This window comes from Notothenia rossii (genome assembly GCF_949606895.1).
Source record: "Notothenia rossii genome assembly, chromosome: 7".
Classification (NCBI taxonomy): domain Eukaryota; kingdom Metazoa; phylum Chordata; class Actinopteri; order Perciformes; family Nototheniidae; genus Notothenia; species Notothenia rossii.
Window position 1 is genome coordinate 70655601 of NC_136905.1, and position 25662 is coordinate 70681262.

General features: G+C 42.2%; 1 protein-coding gene across 1 annotated transcript in view; it reads right to left on the bottom strand.

Moving 5' to 3' along the window:
• asap2a (ArfGAP with SH3 domain, ankyrin repeat and PH domain 2a) overlaps window positions 1-25662 on the bottom strand; it is a 55081-nt gene that overhangs the window by 6106 nt on the left and 23313 nt on the right. The window contains exons 3-23 of the mRNA XM_079694770.1: window positions 24343-24488; window positions 22727-22801; window positions 16662-16711; window positions 12749-12878; window positions 12373-12458; window positions 12221-12296; window positions 11893-11979; window positions 10603-10706; window positions 9907-9976; window positions 9462-9549; window positions 8749-8797; window positions 8078-8244; window positions 6491-6624; window positions 5850-5944; window positions 4803-4992; window positions 4545-4630; window positions 4076-4191; window positions 3107-3174; window positions 2898-3005; window positions 1898-2126; window positions 170-322 (exon numbers count right to left, since the gene is read on the bottom strand). Coding sequence (XP_079550896.1) covers window positions 170-322; window positions 1898-2126; window positions 2898-3005; window positions 3107-3174; window positions 4076-4191; window positions 4545-4630; window positions 4803-4992; window positions 5850-5944; window positions 6491-6624; window positions 8078-8244; window positions 8749-8797; window positions 9462-9549; window positions 9907-9976; window positions 10603-10706; window positions 11893-11979; window positions 12221-12296; window positions 12373-12458; window positions 12749-12878; window positions 16662-16711; window positions 22727-22801; window positions 24343-24488 — 2307 coding nt within the window. The remainder of the gene's footprint in view (window positions 1-169; window positions 323-1897; window positions 2127-2897; window positions 3006-3106; window positions 3175-4075; window positions 4192-4544; window positions 4631-4802; window positions 4993-5849; window positions 5945-6490; window positions 6625-8077; window positions 8245-8748; window positions 8798-9461; window positions 9550-9906; window positions 9977-10602; window positions 10707-11892; window positions 11980-12220; window positions 12297-12372; window positions 12459-12748; window positions 12879-16661; window positions 16712-22726; window positions 22802-24342; window positions 24489-25662) is intronic.

Sequence of the window (25662 nt, forward strand, 5' to 3'; positions counted from 1 at the left end):
AATTGTTTTGGTGAAGTCATTTGTTATTAATGCAGATAAAAGAACACATGCAAAGAATTTAAACAAAAACAGACCACTTTGAATCTACCACACGATATGAAACTAATATGCCTCCACTGTATCAACGGTGTAGTGTAAGGTGGAAGAATGGGTCAGTTGGGGTTCATACCTCCAGCCGAAGTGAGTCTCAGGGGGGGCACAGGAGGGTGCATGTTGGGGGGGTCCGAGGAAGACCTCTGTCGGCCACCAAGGTCTAAAGGACCGGGTTTCCAGCTGCTGGACACTGAAGACTGACCGATCCCCCCCAGGCCGGTTAACTGGACTGAGATGTGATAAACAGAGAGAGGTCATTTAGATTCAACTACAATAATCGTCACACAGCTGTTTGCCTCTGACAACACGTCAAGTTTCAGTTTACATCCATATCTGTCTAATCACTTCATCACTTCATCCTATTAGATATCTGTGTGAAACTGTCACAATGAACACAGGAAGTCTTACGTTAAAGTTCTAAATGTGTTTTGTCAGGTCACGGTGACCTTGGCCTTTGACAAGCAAAATCTAAATCAGTTCACCCTTCAGTCAAAGTGGGTTTTTGTGCCAAATCTGAAGTAATTCCCTTAAAGCATTTCTAAGATATCATGTTCACGAGAATGGGATGTACTGACGGACAGCCCTAAAACATTAGGACTCTGGCCCTGTTGCCAACATGGAGGCATAAAAAGAGACAGAGAGAGAGAGGGCACTGCACTTTCCCAAGACCGGCGTCCACTTTAGAAGTCAAGCTGTTTCCATTTGAGTGTAATTGAGAGCGACGGTTAATGGGGAGAGGGAATGTGCAGAATGTGAGGTGGGCAGCACAGCTGGTTGTTTTACTCCACTCCGTTGGCATTGCTCCAGACGGCCACTGATGTTATTAAAGAGCCACTGAGCTGGATGTGTCACAAGCCAGTAAAGCCATGATGAAGGTTTCTTTAGCAGCACATAAAGAGTGTTTTATCATTAAAAGGTTTTTTTCATCAACATAACATACCTTCTCATTACACAGAAAATAGTGCCCAAAAACATTCACTCACAAAATGAAACGTAAATCCTGCCACTTTAATAGTGTTTTTAAGTGCTGCATGAGCTGGCACCAGGTTACTTTATTAAACAGCTCATCCCCTAATCCATCTCTCAACCCCTCAGATCTAATCACTGATCTTCATTCGACACCCAGATATAACACCAAAGGGGATCAGGCATATTCAGCAATGAGCCAATTAGATCTTCTGTGTCCCTTTATACATTTAGACCAGTCTAAAGAGCCATCCCTTTTCTTCATCCCCTTAATTATCACCACAAAGACCTATTCTGACCACACTCTGGTTTATTTATATGTTCTTATATATGTCTTCACTCATTCACCCCCGTGTTAAATGTCTTTGTAAAGTACTTTGCTCAACATCAGTTTTCTTTTTGAAATAAACTTGACATGACTTCAAGTTGTAAAGATGTCAACAATTTTCTGGAAAATCTGCCCATCCATCTGTCTCCAATGTGACTTCTCTCTGCTTCAGTACTCACTGAACAGGTCAAAGAGTCACCAAGACCTGCATAGTAATTAAAATAAAAAATGGTATCCAGTGCAACGGGGCCAAATGAGACCAGGCCCTCACAGATGCTGTGGATCTAAATGGGGCTTATTTTCTAGGGCAACTTTTATAGATATCTCTTCCCCGGGGAGGTGAGGAGGTCAGACTCAGGAGGACAGACTCAGGAGGTCAGAAAGGTTATCAGGATCCTCTGGATCCTTTTTATCCATGTAGCATATTTATAATAGTATGATGAAAGAATGAACTCCATTTTCCCTATAAAGGCTAAAATTGCCTTTGAGTGCTGCTGCCTCCGAGCTTACCCAGGTTCCTCGGGGGCAGAGGTGGAGCGGAGTTGGAGGCAGACTGAGCCTGGTTGTTGTTGAGGATGGTGCCGTATGTCTCGTTGTTGACCAGGCTGGGCATGTAGGCTCGCTGCTTGTCCTTCCCGAGGCCGTCGCGGCCCGCAGAGCCCAGAGCGGCCTGCAGGTGGGAGCTGCTGCTTGGGGTGTAGCAGCTGACTGGACGCTCGTCTCTGCGGTGAGGGCTGGGCTGCAGGGGCGGCAACATGTAACATGTAACATGGTTACAAGTGCTAAACTAGATTGATCTATTGTATGCGTTTACTGAGTGCACGTGGGTCACAATGGCTTTTTACATTTTCTGTTCTTTCTTCTTAAGAGTTTTTTCATAATATTCTTGAGATTTGCCCACTTTCAAATGTTGTGATATTTTACAACTTTCCAGTCACTAAGGTTGTTATTTTTAAAATAACCCTTACAAAAAAAATGCCATTCCATCCTTATTCTACTTTAATAGCTTCGTCACCATACTTTTTGCATAATGCGTTGGACTCCACAACCAACATGATTAGCTCAGGTCAAACAAAACGTAACATATATGAAACTAAATACCAAACAAAAACTAAAGTAAAAAAAGGACACAAAATAATTATTCTTCAACTTGCCCTGAACTGAGCGTTTTGGGAGCTGACAAATATTTTCGGTTAACTCAAATATTTAACAGAGTCTCCAAAAGCACTGCATTTATAAAAAGAAATGGTTCAGGGACCGTGGGACTACTTTATGTGTCTATTAGTGCATAGATCTTTCATCAAATAATCTATTAATATATTCAGGGAGAAAAACGTAGAAAGAAATTCAAATAAAACTAAATGAAATGATCATTAGCAGAAATCTTTAGGCCCCTTCAGTTTGAGGTATAAATATCCTCAAAATGTTACCTTTAAATTACACCTTTCTTTGGAATTTGTATTTATTAAACTACTCTTATTTCTCACGCTGATTACAGCATGTCTCTCACCTTCTCATCCAGATCTTCGTCACTTTCATCCAAGTCTTCATGCTGCAGGCACCATTCGTATTCAACATGGACGTGAGCGTTGAATTTCCCCGACAGTGCTTGGCTCAACTGTACACAGAAACAAATCCAAATGACTGACAGCTCTTTATACAGTTTCAGAAAGTGGTGTTGATGCAGGCATAAGCCAGGTCTAAACACGGCAGGCTCACCAGCTCTTCACACTGTAGGTGTTTGAGCCTCCGGGCGATATCCAGCGGAGTCTCCCCGGCCTCATTAGCTGGAAGGGACAACAACAACAGAAACATATCATCACTACTTATTCCACATGCCACAAACACAAAGCCCATGGTCCTTCCTCCCGTCGCGCTGTGACATGAGAAATGTGTGATTAGGCCGTTTCCCACACTGAACAGCACTGTTGTTCCTCGGTGTCCTCCCTCTCTGTGAATCTTTTATCTGGCTGTTTTGTTGCGGAGGAGAAAGATTAGTGTTGTGAGAAAGAGTTGCCATGGTCTGCTGGCAGAGCCCGCACCTCTGGGAACTCCAAGGGAAAGACGAGGATGAAGGGGTGTGTGTTTGAAGGAGAGAGGAGACGTTTGTGTAAGACAGTGGTGGACGAGGTAACCAGATCATTTAGTACTTACTTAGCAAAAAGTAATAATACAGTAATGTAAAACTGCTTGGTTTCGTTAAAGGTCCTGGATTCAAAATCTTAAATAATTAAAAAGTGCATAAAATATTAACAGCCAAATATTCTTGAGGGTTTACATACTCACTAAGCCTTGTTTATTGTTTATAGGATTATCTTCACTGATACATAAACATGTGAGAAAAATATGAACCATAAAAAGTACTTGTTTTGCAGTGTGGCCTGAATGTTTCAGCTTGCTTTTAATTCAGTTTAAATGTGTATTTGCATATTTATAACAAGACTAAATAACTTTTGGGCTGTTTTGAAAGAGTTGCACCAGCTGTTCTTAGCCAAGATATGTCTTGAATTGTAAAAAGTGCAATGTGATTTAGATCATCAAGCAGTAGTTTGAATTTAGGAAAGCAATTTACATGTTTTAAACAATTGGTGCAAATTAATCCAGGTGTAAAACGGAGAAGGATGGAAAAAAGGAGTAGGGAAAGAGACAGTGAACGCATCACAGCCCTCCTGTGGTCCGCCTCCTTACCGATCTCTATGGAGGCTTTCCCTCGCAGCAGCAGTTTCAGACACTCGCTGTTGTCGGTGAGGCAGCAGTAGTGCAGTGCGCTGCTGCCTTTAGCCGTCTGTTTATCCAGATTTAAACTGCAGAGGGACAGACGGGGAGGGAAAAATTAAAATTCAAACACAGAAGGAATAAACACTCCTTCCAGAGCGTTGTTTTGCATTTGTGCAATATGTGAAATATTTAAACCCTATATTTATTGTGGTTTTTCACAGTAGAAAACTAAAAACATGGCTCTATAAGAATGAAACAATATTGTTAAACGAAAGAAAGATAAAACTAAAATGCATTTTTACACTTCAATTTAAAAGAGTAGCGTATTCAATGATTGCAAAGTTAAAACCCTCTTTGGCATATTGTATTCTGTGAGTAATACACAACTGAAGTGAAGAGCAACATACACTGTACTGTGTTTTTAACTGAATTTGTTTACCTGTTCTGAGTGAGGAAGTCAACAATATGAAGAGACGTTCTGTCCACCAGTCTGACTGCCAGATGGAGGGCCGTCTCTCCTTGTTCCTGAAATAAAAAGATAACACATCTATTAAATATTGTCTCTTGGGTATGTGAGGTGTTTGTAGAGAATTAAGGTAAAAAGCACTAAGGATGCAACAGATTATTTAAAGTAATAAGTCAAACATTATGTTTCAAATGGTTTCAAACATTAGACATAAATATGTTGTGTCCCTACGTGTCCGTTGGCCAGAGGTATGGGCTCCATGAGGTCCACTCCCTCGGCGTAGACCTGGATGAGGGAGAAGATGTCCCGGGCCTTCACCGCGTCACACAGCGTGTGGAGCCGCGACATGGCGTCAGGACATTTCTTCCTGGCGAATCGTTTCTCTGTGTATTTGGCGGTGATGAAGTCTTTCCTCGCCTGCCTGTTTAAACATGTGAAGAGACTCTGTTAGAGCTGATCATCTGGTGTCTCTATGTGATTGGGTTAGATTAGCGCATTAAAACTGGGGATACATCAATAAAAAGCCACCAATCATAACTAATTACAAGTTCAGTGTTTGATAGGGCAGACTATCTACATTGAAAGGAAAGCAGTGACATACAGTATGTCATAGAAATATTAGTGTTAACATGTTTGAATACAGACAAAAACAATGTATCATCATTACTTGTTTTTTCTGGTGTGAGCTGTTCACATGTGCTATGACTTTTGTGTTACAAATAACTAACTAATAAGCTAGTGTTATGGCAATTATGGGTTTAAGTTGCAACGACACTACCCTTCAATACGAGGTTTCGGCAATACAAAAACAAAACATATCTTTAGTTATATCATTTCATTGTTTTTTTACATATTTTTTGTGTGGTTTTCAACATCATTCATGGTCAACAATGATAAGTACTTTGTTCCAGTATTTTTATTTCAATATCATTTATGAACTTTCTTTTTAAAACAACTGTTCGCTTTGCTTTTATATAGTTTTAAATGTTTTAATTTAAAAGTTTGAATCTATTTATATTTAGTCTCTCTATTCATCTGTTTCCCATGTCTCGTCATCAATGTATGGCCTGATTTTCCAGTCACACTTAGGAAACATGATCAGAACAATGCTGGATAAGATGTTGCCAATATGTCACAGTGATGGTGTGGACAGTTGTTGATCAGCTATGGCAGAGTGTAATGCAATACAAGTGAGAAGAGAGAGAGTGTGTGGGGGGGGGGCAGATAGAGAGGGGTGATGTGGAGATTGTGGGGGGGAAAGTTGAACGGGTGACTTACATGTCACTGGATGGGTTGGGTTTCACCACATTTTCAGCACTCAAACAAGCCTCCATGATTTCATTAAAGCCTGCATTCCCCACATTCTTGGCCAGCTGTGGAGCACACACACATGGACACAGCAACACACACATTAAAACTTAGATATAGTAGACATTTTCTGCACCACACGCATTAATCTAAAGGTCGTCATCTCTGCCTGCTGGATGCAGTACGGTGTGTGTGGGGCCTTATAACCGGCACAACGCCCGTCTCACTGTGGGTTACAGGACTGGCGTCTGCACACCGAGGAAAGCAATCACGACTGGAAGCATTTAATCCCAACTGTCCCACAGGCGGTAAATCTCTACACTAAACAGTGATTAGAAAAGCCATAAACATCTCAGCTATTCTGAGTGCGGAGACTTCCAGAGGTTTTGAAGGGAAGAGGAGAGGAGATGAGGCTACTCTCCTTCCTTCCTGTCTCGACTTGCTCTCCCTTATGTCCTCATTTCCTTTCCTGTTCTTCCAGTTGTATCTGCTTTAAAATCTCCGCAGAGATTCATACAGAAAAATCGATATAATGGAATGACTCAAACTGCGACATAAACAGGGCGTGAGGTGATTCAGCTAAAAAAAAACAGGCGCCAGCAGTGATTTACCAAGAGCTCTGAGGTGCTGAGAACGTCCAGAGTGAGGGACTGGATCCTGGAGTAGTGGACTCCGAGCTCTCTGTGGATCCCCGAACATTCAATACAGGTGAGGATGCCCAGGTTAGTGGACAGCCACGTTGGGTCTGGGGAGGAGAAGGGGGGAGAAAAGAGGGAGGAATGAGTTTGGGTGACAGGCTGTCCTTGGGCAGAAACCACTAAAGCGATGGTAATTTCTGCAGCACACGAGCCAACTTTGATGTGTCCTTGTGGAAAGCTAAGGGCTGGGGACATTTAATAGCTGCCTGAAGGGCTTTCTGCTATCTGACAGCACACAATGTCAGGGGAAAGTGACCAAGCTGAACTGTAACCAAGTCTGGCCTCCATTCTCAGTGCATGTGTGGATATATAGCTGTATGTGTGAGTTAACGTATATACACACGTCTGGAGGAGGACATTTCATGGGGTTTTAGAAAAATAACTGGGGGACAGAATAAATCAACAAATACAGAGTATCCAGTCTGCAGGACTTTATCATACCAACACCATCCCAGTCTTTTATTCAAATGTACTTTGGATAAACTTTACAACTAACACCTTCCAAAACTACACATATTTAAGACTGATTTCTAAATGTAAAAGCAAACTTCTTTTTTTTTTTTTTTTTACTTTATTCAAATCCGGAAACTGCTTCAAACAATGTAGTGCAATGTACATATTGTTGGTTTAATTCCCTTGAAGATAAGGAAGCAAAAACTTGAGTTGAAGGATTGTCAGTGATCTTTGTAGTCAGAGAATAATTATATAGGGATTTCTGAAAATAAATCTTATTTGAAACTGTGGATGATTATCCTTGTTTGTTGATCAAGTACCGTTGTAGGGATGTTGACCAGCTTCTTTGTAATTGCTAAAAGGACTATAATGTTTGTAGTGGCCAATTGTCCAATACAGGAAGGTTCAAAGGCCACTTAGTCTAGGAGGCGAATTTGAGTATTGACTCGCGTATGTTCAAGAAATCCAAATACCTTGCTCGTTCCATTCAAGTGCTTTATTAGGAGGTTCAATGGATCAGCTGGCGGCCCACTACCGACGAGCAACCTTTGCACGGTATTTAAACAAATAAACAAACAGATTCCAGTCGTACGGATGTGTGCGGTAAAAAACTTTTTCCAACTTCCTCTCTAGACTTCCTGCTGTGTCACGCTGACAGCGTCATTCATGCCTGAGCACGCTACTACAATCTGCTTTCTATAAATAATAACAAAACATAAAACTAGAGCTGTCCATAAGCAAGATAACACGTTACAAAAACATTATAATTATAATTCATAGTTATTCAGCTCATTCAAGTTCAATGAAAGAATATTCAATTGGCTCACCAAACCATAATTCATTACCATACAATAATGTGCCTAAATGCCTCTTAGAGAATCCATCTAATATTTATTATGGGTTCTGGAGAAAGGTCAGCGTTAATGGAAACTATGAATAATTTGTAGTTGAGAAGCTTAAAAGCACACACAACCACTGGTGTCCTCCTGTTTGCCATCATCACATTATTATATTTAAATGTGTCATTTGTCTTTCTCTGCCACTCACTGGGCGCTCCGCAGTCACAGCACAGGTCGTTTCCCGTCATCCTCTTCACCTCGATCAGGATGGCCTTGGTCAGCTCCTGCACGATGTTGTTCTCTCCGACATGCTGGTCCCCTTTGAAGGCCTGATTCAACGCCTCCTCCTTACTGTTCTGCAGCACTGAGATCCAGCTGGAGGAGGGCGGAGAGGAGGGGGGGAGCATAAATGAGAATAATGACAGAAAAAGAAGGAGAAGTGGAGAAGTCGAGGGAGGAGGAGAAAGTAGGTTTATAGGTGAGGATGGGAGCAGCCGGAGGAGGGAGATAAAAAGGGGAGAGAAGGCCGGATTAAAAGACTGTTAGCATTCAGGAAGTTGGAGGTAAAGACAAGGCTGACTGGGTGTGAGGTAGGAAGTGGACGAGGCAGTAAACAGGATGCACTTAGGAGCTAAAGTGAAAACACACACACACACACACACACACACACACACACACACACACACACACACACACACACACACACACACACACACACACACACACACACACACACACACACACACACACACACACACACACACACACACACACACACACACACACACACACACACACACACACACACACACACACACACACACACACACACACACACACACACACACACACACACAGAAGGAAGGAACAGGCACTCACATCTGACAGTCCTGGTCGTCCTCGGCCTGAAAGTGATACGTTCTGTCGTCTGAAACAAGAAGGAAACGGATGACACAACAGCAGAGAGATTTGGGAGAGGAAAGAGAGGACAACATGAACTAAAGAGAGGTGGAAACCGTGGAAACACAGGGAAGATCTCAGAGCCACAAAAGTGTCCTGCTCAACTGAAAACAGTAAATCACTTTTTTAGCGCTTTTCTCTGTGTTCAGATGTGAATACTAATAACCTGGGAGGACTATTTTTAAATCTCTGTTTCCAAAGCAACCTAAATCATTTACACCGAAGCTGAATCGTTGCCTCTCGGGCTCAATGCCACTATCTCTTACGTGTGGAAAAATTGGCCAAATTCAAAAAGGACTGAAAAGGAAAACAGTTGCTGAATTATCTTCTGTCAATTTACAAAACAATCTAGCTTTTTTTTGTTTTGTTATTAAATTCAAAGTTCACGGCTAAGTGCTACACTGAGATGTGCGGGATGTGTACGTTTTGAAAACGCTTATCTGTGGCTTTCTGCCGTTTGCTCAATAGAAAATAATCCACACTGCTGCACAACAAACCTTGGTCAGCTGCTGCCTGGATGAATGGAGCTAATTAAAATATGGCATTGAAATGCTACGCATACAGATTATGAAAACCGTGAGAGCAGGACGGCAACATATAAAAAAAGCCAAGAGAGAGACGCCTGAACTTACGTGATATGAGGTCGAAGCTTCTCTTCTCTTCAGGATTGTGTTTGACCTGGCAGGTGAGCAGGTTGAGTTTAGCTGGTGGCCGGTTAGCCTGACGGAGAGAGAGATGGGGGGAGGGAGGGAGGGTAATGATAACATTGTAAATGAGTGAGAGTGTTGTTTTTAAACCATATCTGACTGCAGCTGCAGCCAAGGGAAACATCTGATAAGAGCAGTGTGTGAGAGGAGCTGCTTCAAGGAGCTCAATCTTTATATGGGAACAAACGAGAGGCTCGGCAATGAGAGAAGAAATGAGAACTCTCTGCTGTTAATGAATTCATGTTTAATGGGTGAAGATAATGATTGCCTACCAGAAAAGGACACTTGAATGTGGGTGACTAAAGGAAGTGTGATGTGTGTATTTCTTTGAACGAGGACACACACATAGAACTGAAAGTGTTGTACTCACTGTGCCGTGTGAGATGGTGAGGTAGCCGTTCTTCGCTGTGCACTTTCTCTTCTGCCACACTTTCCTCAACCTGTGACACACAGACAGCAGAGGTAAGAAGTCACATACACTAAACTCACATAGCAGACACTTACTGTATGATAACATATTTAATATGATCGCATGTTATGATACAGAGTAGATGCATTAGTTATGACACACAGACTGAGCAGTGTATTCACATCTATCATTTAAACAACAAGTGAGATCACCTGAAACAAGCAGCTGATGCCTTGATCCACAGAATGAATCGCAAAAGGTTTCGATAAATGATTATTCTCTTGTGGTTTTTCAAAATCACCAGCTTTTCCAAAAAGAGGATTTGATGATTGTCTGTTTTTTATTTTTTGTTTGATTTTATATTATTAATATTTAAAACAAGCAATTAAAAATATATCACCTTGGGCTCAGATACATTGTGATGTGTCACTAACAACTAGTTGAGTAAATGAGAAGGTAACCAGCAAGTTGAAATAGATACATTGTTGTTTATTTGAAATAAGTTCAAATCTTTTTTTCGCTTTGTTATATTATTTGTAATATATTATTATAACACATTTAGAACTCAACACACAATGGGAACTTACTTTACAACAATTGTGTTTTTAACCCCTACACAACCACAACTGATCATTTGAGCTAATTTGACGGACTCACCCGTCACTCTTCTTGTAGAGGCAGCCGCTGCGCTCCGTGCCGTGCTCCTTGTTGCCCTGAGGCTGGTGCAGGCTGTAGGTGGTGCTCTGCCGCACCTGTGAATCCTGGGAAAGCAAACACAAAGAAACACACACAAGAAATCAATGCCTATAAACAAACAAAGAAAACTAAATAAAAAGCAGGCGCTACATGAAGGATTCGCACATTCAAATTGCCGTCTATAGGAGCCACTGAAGCGTTAAATGGCTCTGATTTAATCTCTGACGCAGAGTCTCCGGCTCCTCTGAGAATTTAGAAGCGAGTAAGAACAACAAAAGATGGCTGTCAGCCTGAATGATTTTGTACACATGGGGATGAGACGATAATAGGAGCTTTTACACCTCTGAATCTAAATCTGCGACAACAGTTTGCTAAAAGCTTCCAGGATAGAATTACAAATCCCATTTTGATCGTAAGCCTGCATGCAGTTTGAACAGATTAAACTTGATTGCATTTAACTTTATATTCAGGTTTGAGTGCAATGTGACAACACACAAGTGTAAAAGAAGGACCAAACAAAGGCCAGCTTTTTGTACGAGTGAAGTCATTTCCTGTCTGGAAACACTACGGGGAACAGACTTCAGAAGGCAGCCGTTAATGTGGCTTTAATGATTCTATTGGTGTGTGCTGTTATCAGCAGACACACACAGCCAACAAGATAATCTTGCAGGAGCAGGAATGCAGCTTAAGCTTTTCTCATTGAAAAGTGATTTAAAATAAAAAAGCACTGAAACATATGCGGCTTTAAAAAGAACATAACAAATATCAATCTAGCACAACAACAGAAGCAACACAACACAATGGAGACAGAATGCACACAACCACAGAAATGTTTTTCCATGAAATGCACTTACTCTCCTAGACTTGTTTCACAAAAGACGAAGGCAGCGGAGGAAAGGAGAAAACAACCTTCAGGTGAGACCAGGAGCTGCTGCAGTCGAAAGCTTATTTAAAGGCTCGCTAAGCAAAAGGCTGGTATAAGTTACAAATCATTTCCACTCAGTCATGTGGAGTGGAACATTGATCAAAGCAATGCATGTATAAAGCAAATGGGAATCAACTCAGATTTCACTTCTACCACAGACCATCAGTCTAAAAAAGGGCTGGAAGATAATAGTTTTGAGAACTGTATATACTAATCATAATCAGATTTTAAACTATATATAAAATTAAGAAAACTAAATTGACTGACATATTGTTATTTGATGTTCAAAAGACCCTCAGTGCTACGTGTTCGTGAGTGTGTGTTACCTCTTTCTGCTCCACCTGCAGTGCTGTCTTCAGGACGTCTCGTAGCTGAGTCAGCTGTTTCCTCTCCTCGTCCTGCACCTGTTTTATCTGTCATGAAGAAGAAAACATTTCAAGATTCAGAAGACTTTTCTGTCATAAGCACAGTAGCTACAGAGTAGATATGGCAAAGCACATCTTAATTCCCAGGCTCCTCCAACAATGCAACAAGACCCAAAACAATAAAATAATGCAAGATTATTTTTGGCAGAACAACGTGCAAGTAATCCGAAAACAGAGGAAAGGGAGACAAGCGAAAGAAAGAAGGTGAAAGAGTGGACGTTTTTCTCACCGTGTGCAGATCTGTGGCCAGTTTTTCTATGGAAGGTTTTAGGTTGTCCACAGCTTTTAGACCATCCTGAAAGAAACTGAACAGGAGACATGTTAGTTTAATAACTATGTATGCAACTGATCCCATTTCCCTGCAAGATGTCTCCGTCTTACTTGCACTGTGCGTGGAAGTACTTGATGAGGTTCTGCAGCAGGTCCACTCCCTTCTTGATTTTGATCTCATTGACTTTGAGGAGATACTGTAAACACATGGAATACAGATTCAGCATGAGGCCAGGTTCAGTCGGAGGGAAAGGCAGCTCCATTTCAAACATTATTCATCCCTTTCATCTCATATGCAGACACTTCAAAGAAGAAGTCTACATGTTTCAAGTGAAGCTTCATTAAAAGTCAAACATCACAGAGGTCCAGACCACACACACGTCATAAATGTAATCTAAGATTTGTATTTCAAAAGTGTATACACATTAGGAACTACACAAACTTCTTCTAGGTTTGACAGGTCGTTGCGGTAATTAGTCAGACTCACCTCACACATCTGCAGCTGGAAGAATCTCCTCTCCTTCTCCATCTCCTCAGCGATTTCTGCGCCGCTGATTTCCGTCCTGATCATCCCGTGCTGCCTCGCGTGCTCCTTCTTCTCCTTCTCTATCTTGGTGCTGGAAGGAAGTGACATCACAGGGTTCAAAGAGCAAACAGCAAATGCATGGCAGTACCATAAAACATAGGGGAAAACGTGTGGTTTTGTGTGAACTCAGCCCTATTGCTGACTTTGTTGTTGGAGGAAATGTGGGAATTTGGAGGGTTTGTCACGTAACAATAATTATGCCATGCTTATACTTCAATGTTTGAATTAAAAAGGGAGTTAAGTATTCTAAAAAGTTAGGTATAGGTTTCTGGTATGAGCAAAGGAAATAAATAGTTTAAGATTTCATTCCTGCCTCAGGTGAAATCTTTCAAACACCAGGTTACCTGCCAGTCAGTATTCAGGGCTGATTTTTCACAAATACCATAAACTCTGCATACAGTAGGCTATCTGTAAAAAGCAATCAGCAAAACACACACACAAGAGAGGGGGGGCGGGGGGCACCAGACCATGCAACAGGGCATTCTTTTCCATATGCTGTTTTTCTGACAGCATATTCCCTACGAAGACGATGCAGCAATCTGTTCCCTCTCGCAGAGACGGGACAAGAGTGTCAGTGTTTGCAAGCTGTTCCACAGATTTCATCATGATTCATGAGCATCAAGCTGCGCTGGTAGGTGGACTTTGCGAACTTTTAATAGACCCAGGCTGTAGCTCCATATTTAACAAATATTGTAATAATATTACATATTTGTTTTACGGTGAATAGATGCAGTGGGGCAAAAAAGTATTTAGTCAGCCCACCAATTGTGCAAGTTCTCCCACTTAAAAAGATGAGAGAGGCCTGTAATTTTCATCCTAGGTATACCTCAACTATGAGAGACAAATAGAGGAAAAAAAATCCAGAAAATCACATTGTCTGATTTTTAAAGACTTTATTTGCAAATTATGGTGGAAAATAAGTATTTGGTCACCAACAAACAAACAAGATTTCTGGCTCTCACAGACCTGTAACTTCTTCTTTAAGAGCCTCCTCTGTCCTCCACTTGTTAACTGTATTAATGGCACCTGTTTGAACTCGTTATCAGTATAAAAGACACCTGTCCACAACCTCAAACAGTCACACTCCAAACTCCACTATGGCCAAGACCAAAGAGCTGTCAAAGGACACCAGAAACAAAACTGTAGACCTGCACCAGGCTGGGAAGACTGAATCTGCAATAGGTAAGCAGCTTGGTGTGAAGAAATCAACTGTGGGAGCAATTATTAGAAAATGGAAGACATACAAGACCACAGATAATCTCCCTCGATCTGGGGCTCCACGCAAGATCTCACCCCGTGGGGTCAAAATGATCACAAGAACGGTGAGCAAAATCCCAGAACCACACGGGGGGACCTAGTCAATGACCTGCAGAGAGCTGGGACCAAAGTAACAAAGGCTACCATCAGTAACACACTACGCCGCCAAGGACTCAAATCCTGCAGTGCCAGACGTGTCCCCCTGCTTAAGCCAGTACATGTCCAGGCCCGTCTGAAGTTTGCTAGAGAGCATAGATGATCCAGAAGAGGATTGGGAGAATGTCATATGGTCAGATGAAACCAAAATATAACTTTTTGGTAAAAACTCAACTAGATGTGTTTGGAGGAGAAAGAATGCTGAGTTGCATCCAAAGAACACCTACTGTGAAACATGGGGGTGGAAACATCATGCTTTGGGGCTGTTTTTCTGCAAAGGGACCAGGACGACTGATCCGTGTAAAGGAAAGAATGAATGGGGCCATGTATCGTGAGATTTTGAGTGACAACCTCCTTCCATCAGCAAGGGCATTGAAGATGAAACGTGGCTGGGTCTTTCAGCATTACAATGATCCCAAACACACCGCCCGGGCAACGAAGGAGTGGCTTCATAAGAAGCATTTCAAGGTCCTGGAGTGGCCTAGCCAGTCTCCAGATCTCAGCCCCATAGAAAATCTTTGGAGGGAGTTGAAAGTCCGTGTTGCCCAGTGACAGCCCCAAAACATCACTGCTCTAGAGGAGATCTGCATGGAGGAATGGGCCAAAATACCAGCAACAGTGTGTGAAAACCTTGTGAAGACTTACAGAAAACGTTTGACCTCTGTCATTGCCAACAAAGGGTATATAACAAAGTATTGAGATGAACTTTTGTTATTGACCAAATACTTATTTTCCACCATCATTTGCAAATAAAGTCTTTAAAAATCAGATAAAGTGATTTTCTGTTTTTTTTTTTTTCATGTTGTCTCTCATAGTTGAGGTATACCTTGGATGAAAATTACAGGCTTCGCTCATCTTTTTAAGTGGGAGAACTTGCACAATTGGTGGCTGACTAAATACATTTTTGCCCCACTGTATGAGCTCATCAAACTTCACATTCAGAAGGCATAAAGCGCTACAATCTAAATCGACTGCTCTCTTTGTATTATGATTCATGATGTTGCAACACTTTTAAAAAGTAACCCGAAATCAAACTTGTCTTCTGTTTTTTGCAATTGCACAATATCTACTTTCATGTGTTATTTGTCATGTGCTCAAAGGCTTCGTGAAGACACTGACTTGATATTTGTGTGTTTATTTATCGCAGTGGGAGGAGACAGTGATCAGTTTTTTGCTTTCAAAAAGTCAGTTTCTGTTTTACCAAGGAAATTGTAATTGTATTGTAATAAAGTTGGTTTCGGTTCGTAAATTTGCCATTCAGTGCATAATGCCAAAATGAATTTCATCGAGTACAGAGCGTGCCTTTGTAAGAACATGAATCATCAGCGCTGAGAGTGTTACAACATCATCGGGCTGAGACTAATGGAGAGACACGTGTTCGCCAGGCTGTTTGGACGCCTGCCAAATGTTCAACTGATGATCGGGCTGAGAACCAAGTCCCTTTCAGTGCTGTCAGTCCAGGAAGTGATCCACCAATTAGGAAATAAAGACAGGAGACGCAAGAGGTTTTGAACACGCATCAAATATAGGGATAATTTGACTTATTTTAGGAACTCTTCCTGAATGAACAGCATTGTAAACGAGACAACTCCTGAACCAGAACACTGAAAATGGATTCCAAACTCAAGAGTCGGATGCAAAGTGCTTGCAAACCAAATCAGGGATTGAGAAATCAATACTGTGCGAGACAAAATGATGCATCTCTTTGTGTCTGTGAATATAAAACAGCAGACCGCAGAGAGATCAGAGAAGACCGGAGGATCATTGATAAAGAAGAGAGCGGCAAGAGACATTGGGTGTGTGGTTTTCCAATCAGGCAGAAAACTGGCCTCTATTGATGGTTTCAGTTCGCCATCAATAGAGTGAAATCAAAAGCAAAATGGAAAACGGTCGAAACAGTCATACAGCATCAGGATGAAACTGGATTTCCGTACAAAGCCCGCACTGTCTGATTGAAACGGTTTGGAGAGAGGATGCATTACCCTTTCAGTAAAGAATGTCCTTTGCCGCTTGTAAAATATATGAAAGTGCTATAACATGTCATGTGTCCTTTGGATGCACAATCAGTGGAAATGGTGTCTCAGTGTGGAGAGGGAAAGGTGATGGTGAAGGGCGAGTTATTCACATTATCACAGATGTGTTGACAGATCATCACAGATGGGGGTTAGAGGGGGGGAGCAGTTAGTCGAGACAAGTAGACAGAGACAGGACACAAACTGCAGTTTAACATACTAACTGACACGTGTGGCTTTAAATTAATCAAAAATAAGGATGGCTGTGTTATAACGAGGTTTAAGCATTGGTTCAGCAGGGAGCACAACAATGTAATCAATTAACTCACACACTGGTTTTATTTATGAAAGAAAAGTTGTTTTTGAAGTATTCATAAAAGGTTTCTTACACTTTTGTCTCGTAGTCCTTCCAGGCTTTGTCAAAAGGCTTTTTCAGATCCTGTCAAAAACAAGCAGACAAATTCAATTGTGAACAAAAGTCAAAAATATTGTGAAGTAATAAAGAAAGGGGTTTGACAGTATGAACAGACCATTTTTAGAAATTGGCAATCAATTCCTAGCCTTCCAGGCCACTTTTAAACGCAAAGCAAAAAGGCACTGTCATGGAAGCCGGCAATATTCAGTTGTGCTTTGAGGATGTGGGATAGGTATTTGACACCTACAGTATTTAGGAAATGTTATAGACCAGACAGTTAAAGGAATACTTCCACCATAAGGCCATTAGACAAGAATTGAAACACCTTCACAGCAACCACACCCACAAAGATCTGAACATCATCACTGTCATCGCTTAGCAACTGTCAAAAAAAAAATAGAATTTCACTACTAATGAGCAATGCTACTGTATCTCTCTGGGTGTGTGTGTGTGTGTGTGTGTGTGTGTGTGTGTGTGTGTGTGTGTGTGTGTGTGTGTGTGTGTGTGTGTGTGTGTGTGTGTGTGTGTGTGTGTGTGTGTGTCATTATGGCGTGAATCATTTATCTGAATCATCCTCCTCACAGGTGCAGAGCAGTCTACAGCTGTGGAAGATTACTGTGTGGAGGGTTTGTGGGAAGGCAGGTGAGTTTTGAAATGGTCACACTGACAACGGGTGACGCTTCTCATTGTCATGGGTGTGCTTTCTACAGCTGCTTGAGCAACGCGCTTGATTAAACAACACCGCGTACACTGCGGGGTTGATTAAACAGCGATTATGTGAAACAAAAGCAGACATCGCTGGGTGTAATTGGCTGTAAAAACTACAATGCATTGAAATTAATTGTTGCCCGATACCAGAGGCAGAACGCTAGGAACGTCTGCCCCAAAGCATGCAACAAAAACAACGAATAATCACAGGAGTTTAGACGTCTCTTTGTGAAGAAATACCAACAACTACAGTTAGCACCTGCTGAATCCTGGCATGGAAGTCTGATGTTTAGAACATACTAACAATTTAACCTTAACCGACACTCATGTATGGCTTACTGTGCATTTTTGTCCATGAATGTGAAAAGCACACATTTTTCTGTTCGGCTGACAGGCAGCTTATGGCCTTAGTGCGTTGTTAAAGCTCCAGAGTGGACTGTGATCCCGCTGTTGACCTCCACTCCAACAGCAGAGGAGTGGCAGGCTCACCCCGTTAGCCCCCAGGAACACGGCCCAGGAGCACTCAGCCAGGCAGATAACCAGCTCAAGAGCCCAAACCACCAGAGGAAAGAGAGCATAAAAAGGACTATAAAAACACACACAAAAGCTGAAAACCAAAAAGAACGCTAATCTGCAAAGAAAAAAGGCCAAAGCAAGAGAGGAAGCAGCTAGAAGAATGTACTGTAGGTCAGCAGAGAGTCAGAAATAACAGAGAGGGTGAGCGGAAGGAAATGTCATAGCCAGAGAGAGGAGAAAAAATGGTAACAAAAGCTAAAAATACCAGAATCAAGCATTGCTGGGCAGGGACCGGCTGAGCAGAATAGGCCAGAGCACGGGGCAAATCTCTCCCTGAGGGAGCAGCGAGCTCTTAGCGCCCGGATTCTCTGTCTGGCTGAATCCAAAGGGTGGAGGAGGAATGTCATGCCCTTGAAAAGGGCCTCCATTCGCAAATGTATCGCCTTTTCCTACCTTCCGACCACACATGTCCATGAATAGCTGTTCCTGTTTCACATTCCTCACACCTTTCCCCACTGCAGTAATGAGTTTAGTTTGGATCTGTAGTGCCTGTGGATGTGAATATTTGTAGGGGCAGTTCACCTAAATGATAGAACAGACGTTCTCCCATTTAAATCTAGGGTTATCTAGCATTAAAGCAACCAAAACCTCTTTTTAATGCAAAAAACTATAGTCCATCATATGAGAAGTTAAGACAAAAAACTAAGAGAAAGATATCTCTTAAAGCTTGAGAAATAAAACCAAAGTTTGCATGCCAAGATACCACTTGAAGTAAAAAGGGAAATTGTGCTTTGTAATAATTGGATTGAACTGAGCCTTTATTATATCTGCTGTTTCGAAATGCATGTTCAGTTATTTTAAAAACGACTGATGCTGCTGATGTAGTTGATAGCACATTGTGCAAAGAAATGTGGTTGATAAGTATTCCAAGCTTATCTTTATCTCATACAGCGAGCATGTGTGGGTGTTTTTGGATGTTCACGATCCACTGAACCACAATGAGACCCCCTCCTCACACTCCTTACTTACACAAACACAGTAGACTGCAGGAACTATGCAGACACTGTAACTGAGTGGTGATAAGCTGCTGTGACTCATGGTCGGTTAGAAACACAGACTGGTCAATGAGCAGAGGATGAGAGGGGCGGTATGACATCATGCTGCCGTCCACTCTGAAAGGCCGCTGTTAGCAGAAAGCTCTCGTGGACTCAGCACTTTCCATTTTCCACTGATGGAGTGTGTTTATCTTCAGTAAAAACCCCCCTGGGTCTTCCAGGGACCCCACCCAAGCGTGTATGCTACTGCTGCACTAACTGAGCTGTACCCTGAATACATACTTTAGCTAAATAATGCTTTAAAACAAAATCTCTTTACAGAAACACTTTACCTGCTTCTGTATTGCCCTCTGTAGTGAACCATGGAGGTAGATGAGGTGGAAAACGGTAGATTTTAACATCAGTGATGGGTTGCTAGGTGGTAGCCCTCTAATCACAGAGCCATTAGTGGCTACCCCCCCTCAGGGTTAGTTCATCGCACTCATTGTCAGAGGCAGCACTGGCAGAATATTAACAAGCTGGGAGAGAATAACGGCAAGCAGAAAGCCATTAGGTTTCAAGTTAAATCAAATGAAAAGGACTGATGGCTATTATAGCCGCCACATACAGCAGACGTAATTGCAGTGCATTTAAGGATACCAGTTTGCACTTTTTATGCTTTGACAGAAGATTAAATATCTTAAAATAACTTGGCATTTACATGAAGAAGAAGAAGCCGAAAGGAAAAGTTATTAAACTAAGTTGAAGTCGCAAATATATGCTACTGACATTTACTCAAGGTGTATTTTTTCACAGAGCTCATATTTTGTTTTTACTTTTGGATAATGACGCATCAAAATTGTGACTAGTCTCTCTCCGTATACATTTCTGTATACACCTCTCTTCCTCTCTAAGGACATGCATATCAACCCAATATGCTATCCTACTCTCACTGCAGCCTTTCATGCAGGTCTGGGCTTCTTCTGCTTTTGCCTCTCCTAACAAGTACTTCCCCAGGGAGACGACAGGAGTGAAGCACCAAATCCCCCCACAACCCCCCTCTCACACACATCGAATCCTGTCTGACTGCAATAAAGTCCTGGATGCAACACAACTTCCTCAAACTCAACAGCAATAAAACTGAACTCCTCCTCATCGGCTCCAAATCCACCCTCAGCAAAATCCCCAACCTGACACTCACCATCGATGGCACCCCTGTTTCCCCCTCCACCCAGGCACGCAACCTTGGCGTGATATTCGACCCCACCCTCTCCCTCGACCCCCACATCCGCCAAGTTGTAAAAACCTCATTTTTCCACCTCCGCAATATCGCCAAACTCCGTCCCTCTCTCACCCGCCCCGCAGCTGGGCGACTCATTCACGCCTTCATCTCCTCCCGCCTTGACTATTGCAACTCACTCCTCTTCGGCATCAGCACAACATCCCTCAACAGACTCCAGCGTGTCCAGAACGCAGCCGCCAGACTCCTCACCCACACCAAATCATGGCATCACATCACCCCGGTCCTCAAAGAACTCCACTGGCTCCCCGTCTCACACCGCATTCACTACAAACTCCTGGTCCTCACCTATAAAAGCCCTCCACCATCTGGCCCTCCCCTACCTCACTGACCTCCTCATCCTCTACCAACCACCCCGGTCCCTCAGATCCACCTCAGCCGGTTTGCTCTCAATCCCCAAGGCCAAACTCCGGAGCTTCGGGGACAGAGCTTTCTCTGTGGCAGCCCCGAAGCTCTGGAACTCCCTCCCCCAAGACCTCCGTGAGTCTGATTCCCTCACCCTATTCCAGTCCCGTCTCAAAACCCACCTCTTCAACTCTGCTTATCCTTAAACCCGCCCCTCCCCCCTCTGAACCAACATCCTCCTGACTGCTTTTCTGTTTTTGTTTTGTTTTTGTTTGTGTTTTTGTTCTTGTTTTGTTTGTCGACCTTACTCGTAATGTAAAGCGTCTTTGGGTCTAGAAAAGCGCTATATAAATCCCATTTATTATTATTATGATTATTAAGAAGTGGGATAATGACAGAGGAAGAGGAAGATGATGAAGAGGGAACTGCTTTGGGCTGTGGAGTTGAGCAACAAGTTGAGAGGGGAGATGTAGCCATGAAGGAAGAGGAGAAATAATCATCACAGAATGTCTAGATTCTCCTGGCACTGAGGTTAATGACATTGCAACAGTGGTGACATTAACTTAAGTGTGTGTAAATGTGTGTGTGCCCTAAGGTATGACATAACCAGCAGCTCATTAGCCCCCCCATGTCATTTTGGGTAATAGGAATCATCAGATGGCTAATGAGCAATAAGCGGGTAAGCTTCACAGATGCGACAGAGTGAAGGAAACACAGGGAAAGAAATAATGGGAGAGACAGAAATGATGTAAAAAATGAACAATAAAAGCAGCGAGGAGAGAAGCAGATAGAAGCTAATAAGAAAAACTTGAGATGCACAAAAGAGCAATGGAAGAAAACACAGGGACAAACAGTCCAGAAGTCGAGAGGGTCACAGGGACAACCGCCATATCCATGGCAACCAGCCTCTTTAATGAGCTGGCTTAATCGTATCATACCTCGGTGGAAACTGCAGCCAATGATGTGCCTGCAGAGTGAAAGGTCACAGAGCGGCAGACAGTAACGAGTGCTGATTTCATTACAGAGCAGCAGGGACTGTTAACCTGAGTCTGTCTGGGTTCAGTCCGCCCGCTGACGCACATGACTGACTGCCTGACTGCTGTGTATTAAACCTCAATACCTTTTTGGTTTGTCGCACTAACTATTAAAAACTCTCAAGTACAAGGTAAGGCTGGGCGGGAGAAGTGTCGCATGTCATTTCTTTTGTTTCCCTCCTCTTGTTTCCTGTGAAGTCCGCCGAATCAGCTGTCTAATAGAGGCATAAAATACCAAAATTGCTTTAACAATTCTCAATTCCTGTTTTTAGGGACTAATTCTTGAACGCCTGCATGTGTAATTACTTAAGTGTGTAAGTTACCCCGCTGCGGGACTAATACATAAAATAATCCTGACTATTTAACAATTCAGAACATCTTGGGGAAGGATTTTGCGGGAAAAACATCAATTTCTTAAAGTTTATTATTCAAAAGTATAAGTTTGGCGCACTGAAACGTTTCCACACATTTATAATTCCCTAATATCTTTAAAATAAGATTTTAAAGCAGGAATACATTGCATTTAACTGTGTTCAAGTCTTTCAGAGGCAGATATTACTGTTTGCCGACTTCATTGATTAGATCATTATCTCCAAAATGTTCCAGTAACTGGTTCACCCTGATGATACAGGCAACATGTGATGCAACGCTGAGTTAATATCAGCCCCATGCTGACACTTTTTCACCTGCTCAATTGAGTGATTGCATGCTCCCACTCAGAAATAATGTTGACTGATTGTAGACTGCACTCAAAATTAAACACATTTTATAGAGTGATGATCATTTGCTCCATGCTGACAGTTTCGCACTACTTCATCATGTTGAGTTATTGCAGGCATCATGTTAATACTCACGCCAGTAAATGATCAGAGGTAAATAAAGTTTGGGATTTTATTTCTCCATTTTGAAGCTAGGTGTATTCTGGTAGCACCTCAATCAATCTAGCCTTTACCCAATTTACTTTTTAATGACAGCCGCGCCTCATTGTGATACTAAACGTTTGGCGTTCACTGAGGCGCGAGGACAGAGCATTCATCTCCTCGTAGAGCACTTCCTGCTCAGTAGTAGAGTAACACAAGACCATGCTGTTTTGTTTCCTTACCCCTTTGACTCCCTTGAGGTCTCCTTTCAGCAGGCTGTCCAGAGGAAAGGTGATGATGTTGTTCATGTTTTGGAACTGGAGGAGGGTGAGGAGAGAGACAGATAAGAGTTGAAGGGTTACATCAGAGGATTTAAAACCTGCAGGAGCCTAAAAGTCAGGGGCACCCGACACCACTGAGAGTCAGTCCTTTAAGTGTGTTGTTTAAGAGTGTGTGTGTGTTGTTTAAGAGAGAGTGTGTGTGTGAGAGAGAGAAAGAGAGAGTCTGTGTGTACGTGTGCGTGTGCGTGTGTGCCTGCCTGTCTGTCTCTCTCTCTCTGTGTCTCTCTCTATGTGTCTGTCTGTCTGTCTCTCTCTCTCTGTGTCTCTCTCTATGTGTCTGTCTGTCTGTCTGTCTGTCTGTCTGTCTGTCTGTCTGTCTGTCTGTCTGTCTGTCTGTCTGTCTGTCTGTCTGTCTGTCTGTCTGTCTGTCTGTCTGTCTGTCTGTCTGTCTGTCTGTCTGTCTGTCTGTGACTGAGGGCTGGTTGATTATGGCAAAAATCATAATCTCGATTATTTGGGTCAATAATGATATCACGATTATTAAAAACGATTATCCATTTACTTTGAAAACATCCATTTATTGAACACATTTTTTTGACAGTTGATTACCCTGAACTTTAAGTATAATTCAACTAAAAAACCCAAAAAAAAATAAAAGAAAGAAAAAAGGGAAAATTAAAAGAAAATAAATAATCGTTTTATTTCGATTAGGTTGTTTTCATAATCGTTGCAAGCCAAAATCGTAATTGGGATTAAAATAAGATTAATTGAGCAGCCCTAGTGTGTGTGTGTGTGTGTGTGTGTGTGTGTGTGTGTGTGTGTGTGTGTGTGTGTGTGTGTGTGTGTGTGCATGTGTGTGCAAAAGTTTTTAAAAAATCTAATTATTTTTTCTGAACAGTAAAGATGGTGATAATATCCAATACTGAAGCAATAAGGGTTATTGGGTTGAAGTGTGCCCCCTCAGCAGCAATTGCACCATCTTTATTTGCACATTTTAATTTTACATTATTAAAATACATCCATTATAAGACATTACGAACCTCCCCTTACTACGAGCCCCTGTGTGTATTGCTGCACGTGGAGTCTAGGAAGCGAGAGCTCGAACTTCGAGAGATTACATCTTCACATCCAGGTCAGGCAGGCAGCTCATATTTCTTTAATATAAGGTGTTGAGATAATACTAATAAAAACAAATCTCCTGATCTCAGTGTGAGTCGATACAGTGTCGAAGGCGGAAGCAACAGACCTCACATGATGGTGTCAGGTTTTTCCAATAAAGCTCTGGCCTCAGTACAACAAACCTGGCTTTAAGACATCAGGTTGATTTAGATCCAGGAGATATGTTGTGTTGCAGTGGCTCTTTGGCTGCCTCAATGGAAAAACTAGAGCTATACCTCCGCGGGGGCTTTAAGTTCCAGCTGGACTTGGTATGTGCTCGATGTGTGTGTTAGTTAGAGACTCACAGGGACTCAGGGGGATGGAGACAATTAGAGAGGAGAGGATGGAAATCTTGCTTTTTCCCCAGAAGATTTTACTCCACCCCCAAATGCACACAGAAACACACAACGTAGGCTCACCAGGTTTTTGAAGAGCGCAGTGAGCTCCTTGGTGAAGACGGAGAACTTGAGGAAAGCTGAACCCAGATCAGGGTCGTCTCTGTACACGCAGTTCTCTCCAAACTTCTCCAGGGCCTGAGTGTACTGCTCCTCGTTCTCGACATGCGCTGAAACACACACACACACACAGAGGTCAGCTTGGATGGGCTAGTGTAATCAAACTAAGGGCTTTCACTTTCATTGTTAAAATTCAATAAACAATCTCTGGGTATGAATAATGGATGGTGGTCTTCTAGGAGGCCAAGATTTTCCAGCTGCCTGATCCTCCCATTACATTTCAAGGTTTCCTTCTGCACACAAGTGATCGTTTGTATATTATATTTGATATTTGAGTGTAAGAACATCTTCTGGAATAAGGACAATGAGGTGAGGAGTCTCTTCTATACAATGCTGCAGTTTTCTCATGCAGCTTATTAATAGCTGCATATAACTTCATAATAATAATAATAATAAAAAAAATAAAAAAAAATATCAAACATTATTATAGATGTAAACTTATGAGGGAGGTAAGAATCCTGCATCACTCTGACTGGTTCAACTAGTTATTCTGACCATCATCAAGAAAAGAGTCATGAAGTTGATTAGTAAGCCAACAGAAAGTTATTTGACAATGATCTTGGTGGTGAAGGAGGTGAGGTGAGAAAGGTCATTTGTATATACTTTTATGCAAAGTTAAATGGCTATGATCCTAATATTTCTACCTCGAATAGCTTCCGCACCCTCGCCCGTATTTGTGATAAAAACACCAGAGGTAGAAGAATATCTTGATCCTCACTTTATTAATGGTTGTACTGAGAGAGGTGAAGACAACTCTCAGAAGTGAAAGGCGGGGACAGAGACAAACAAGTTACGGTAAAAGAAATGTAAAGACAGGAAGAGGAAAATAAAAATATACAGATTTAACCCCCAAAGTCTAAAATAACCCCAGTCAGTTACCAGTGAGGGGGAACCCATAAAGCAGCTGTGACAGAAGTCTCCCAGCATGTCTAAAGTCGACCTAATCTACCACCGGGCCAGGCCTAGATGATTCCACTTAATTCACTTCACGCCAGGGTAGGCAGCTGATAACAGCTAATGCCATCGGGACAGCAGCGGAGGGATGGGGCACTGGGGACTGTTGCTATGACAACGATCACTAAGAGACAGAAAAGGATTTTTGAGGGTGGCGTGAGGAAAGGACTTAAGGAAAAAAGAGATGTCGGTAAAAGAAACCTGCTGCCACATCATGACTGCTTTTTTTATCTGCCACACACACACACACACACACACACACACACACAC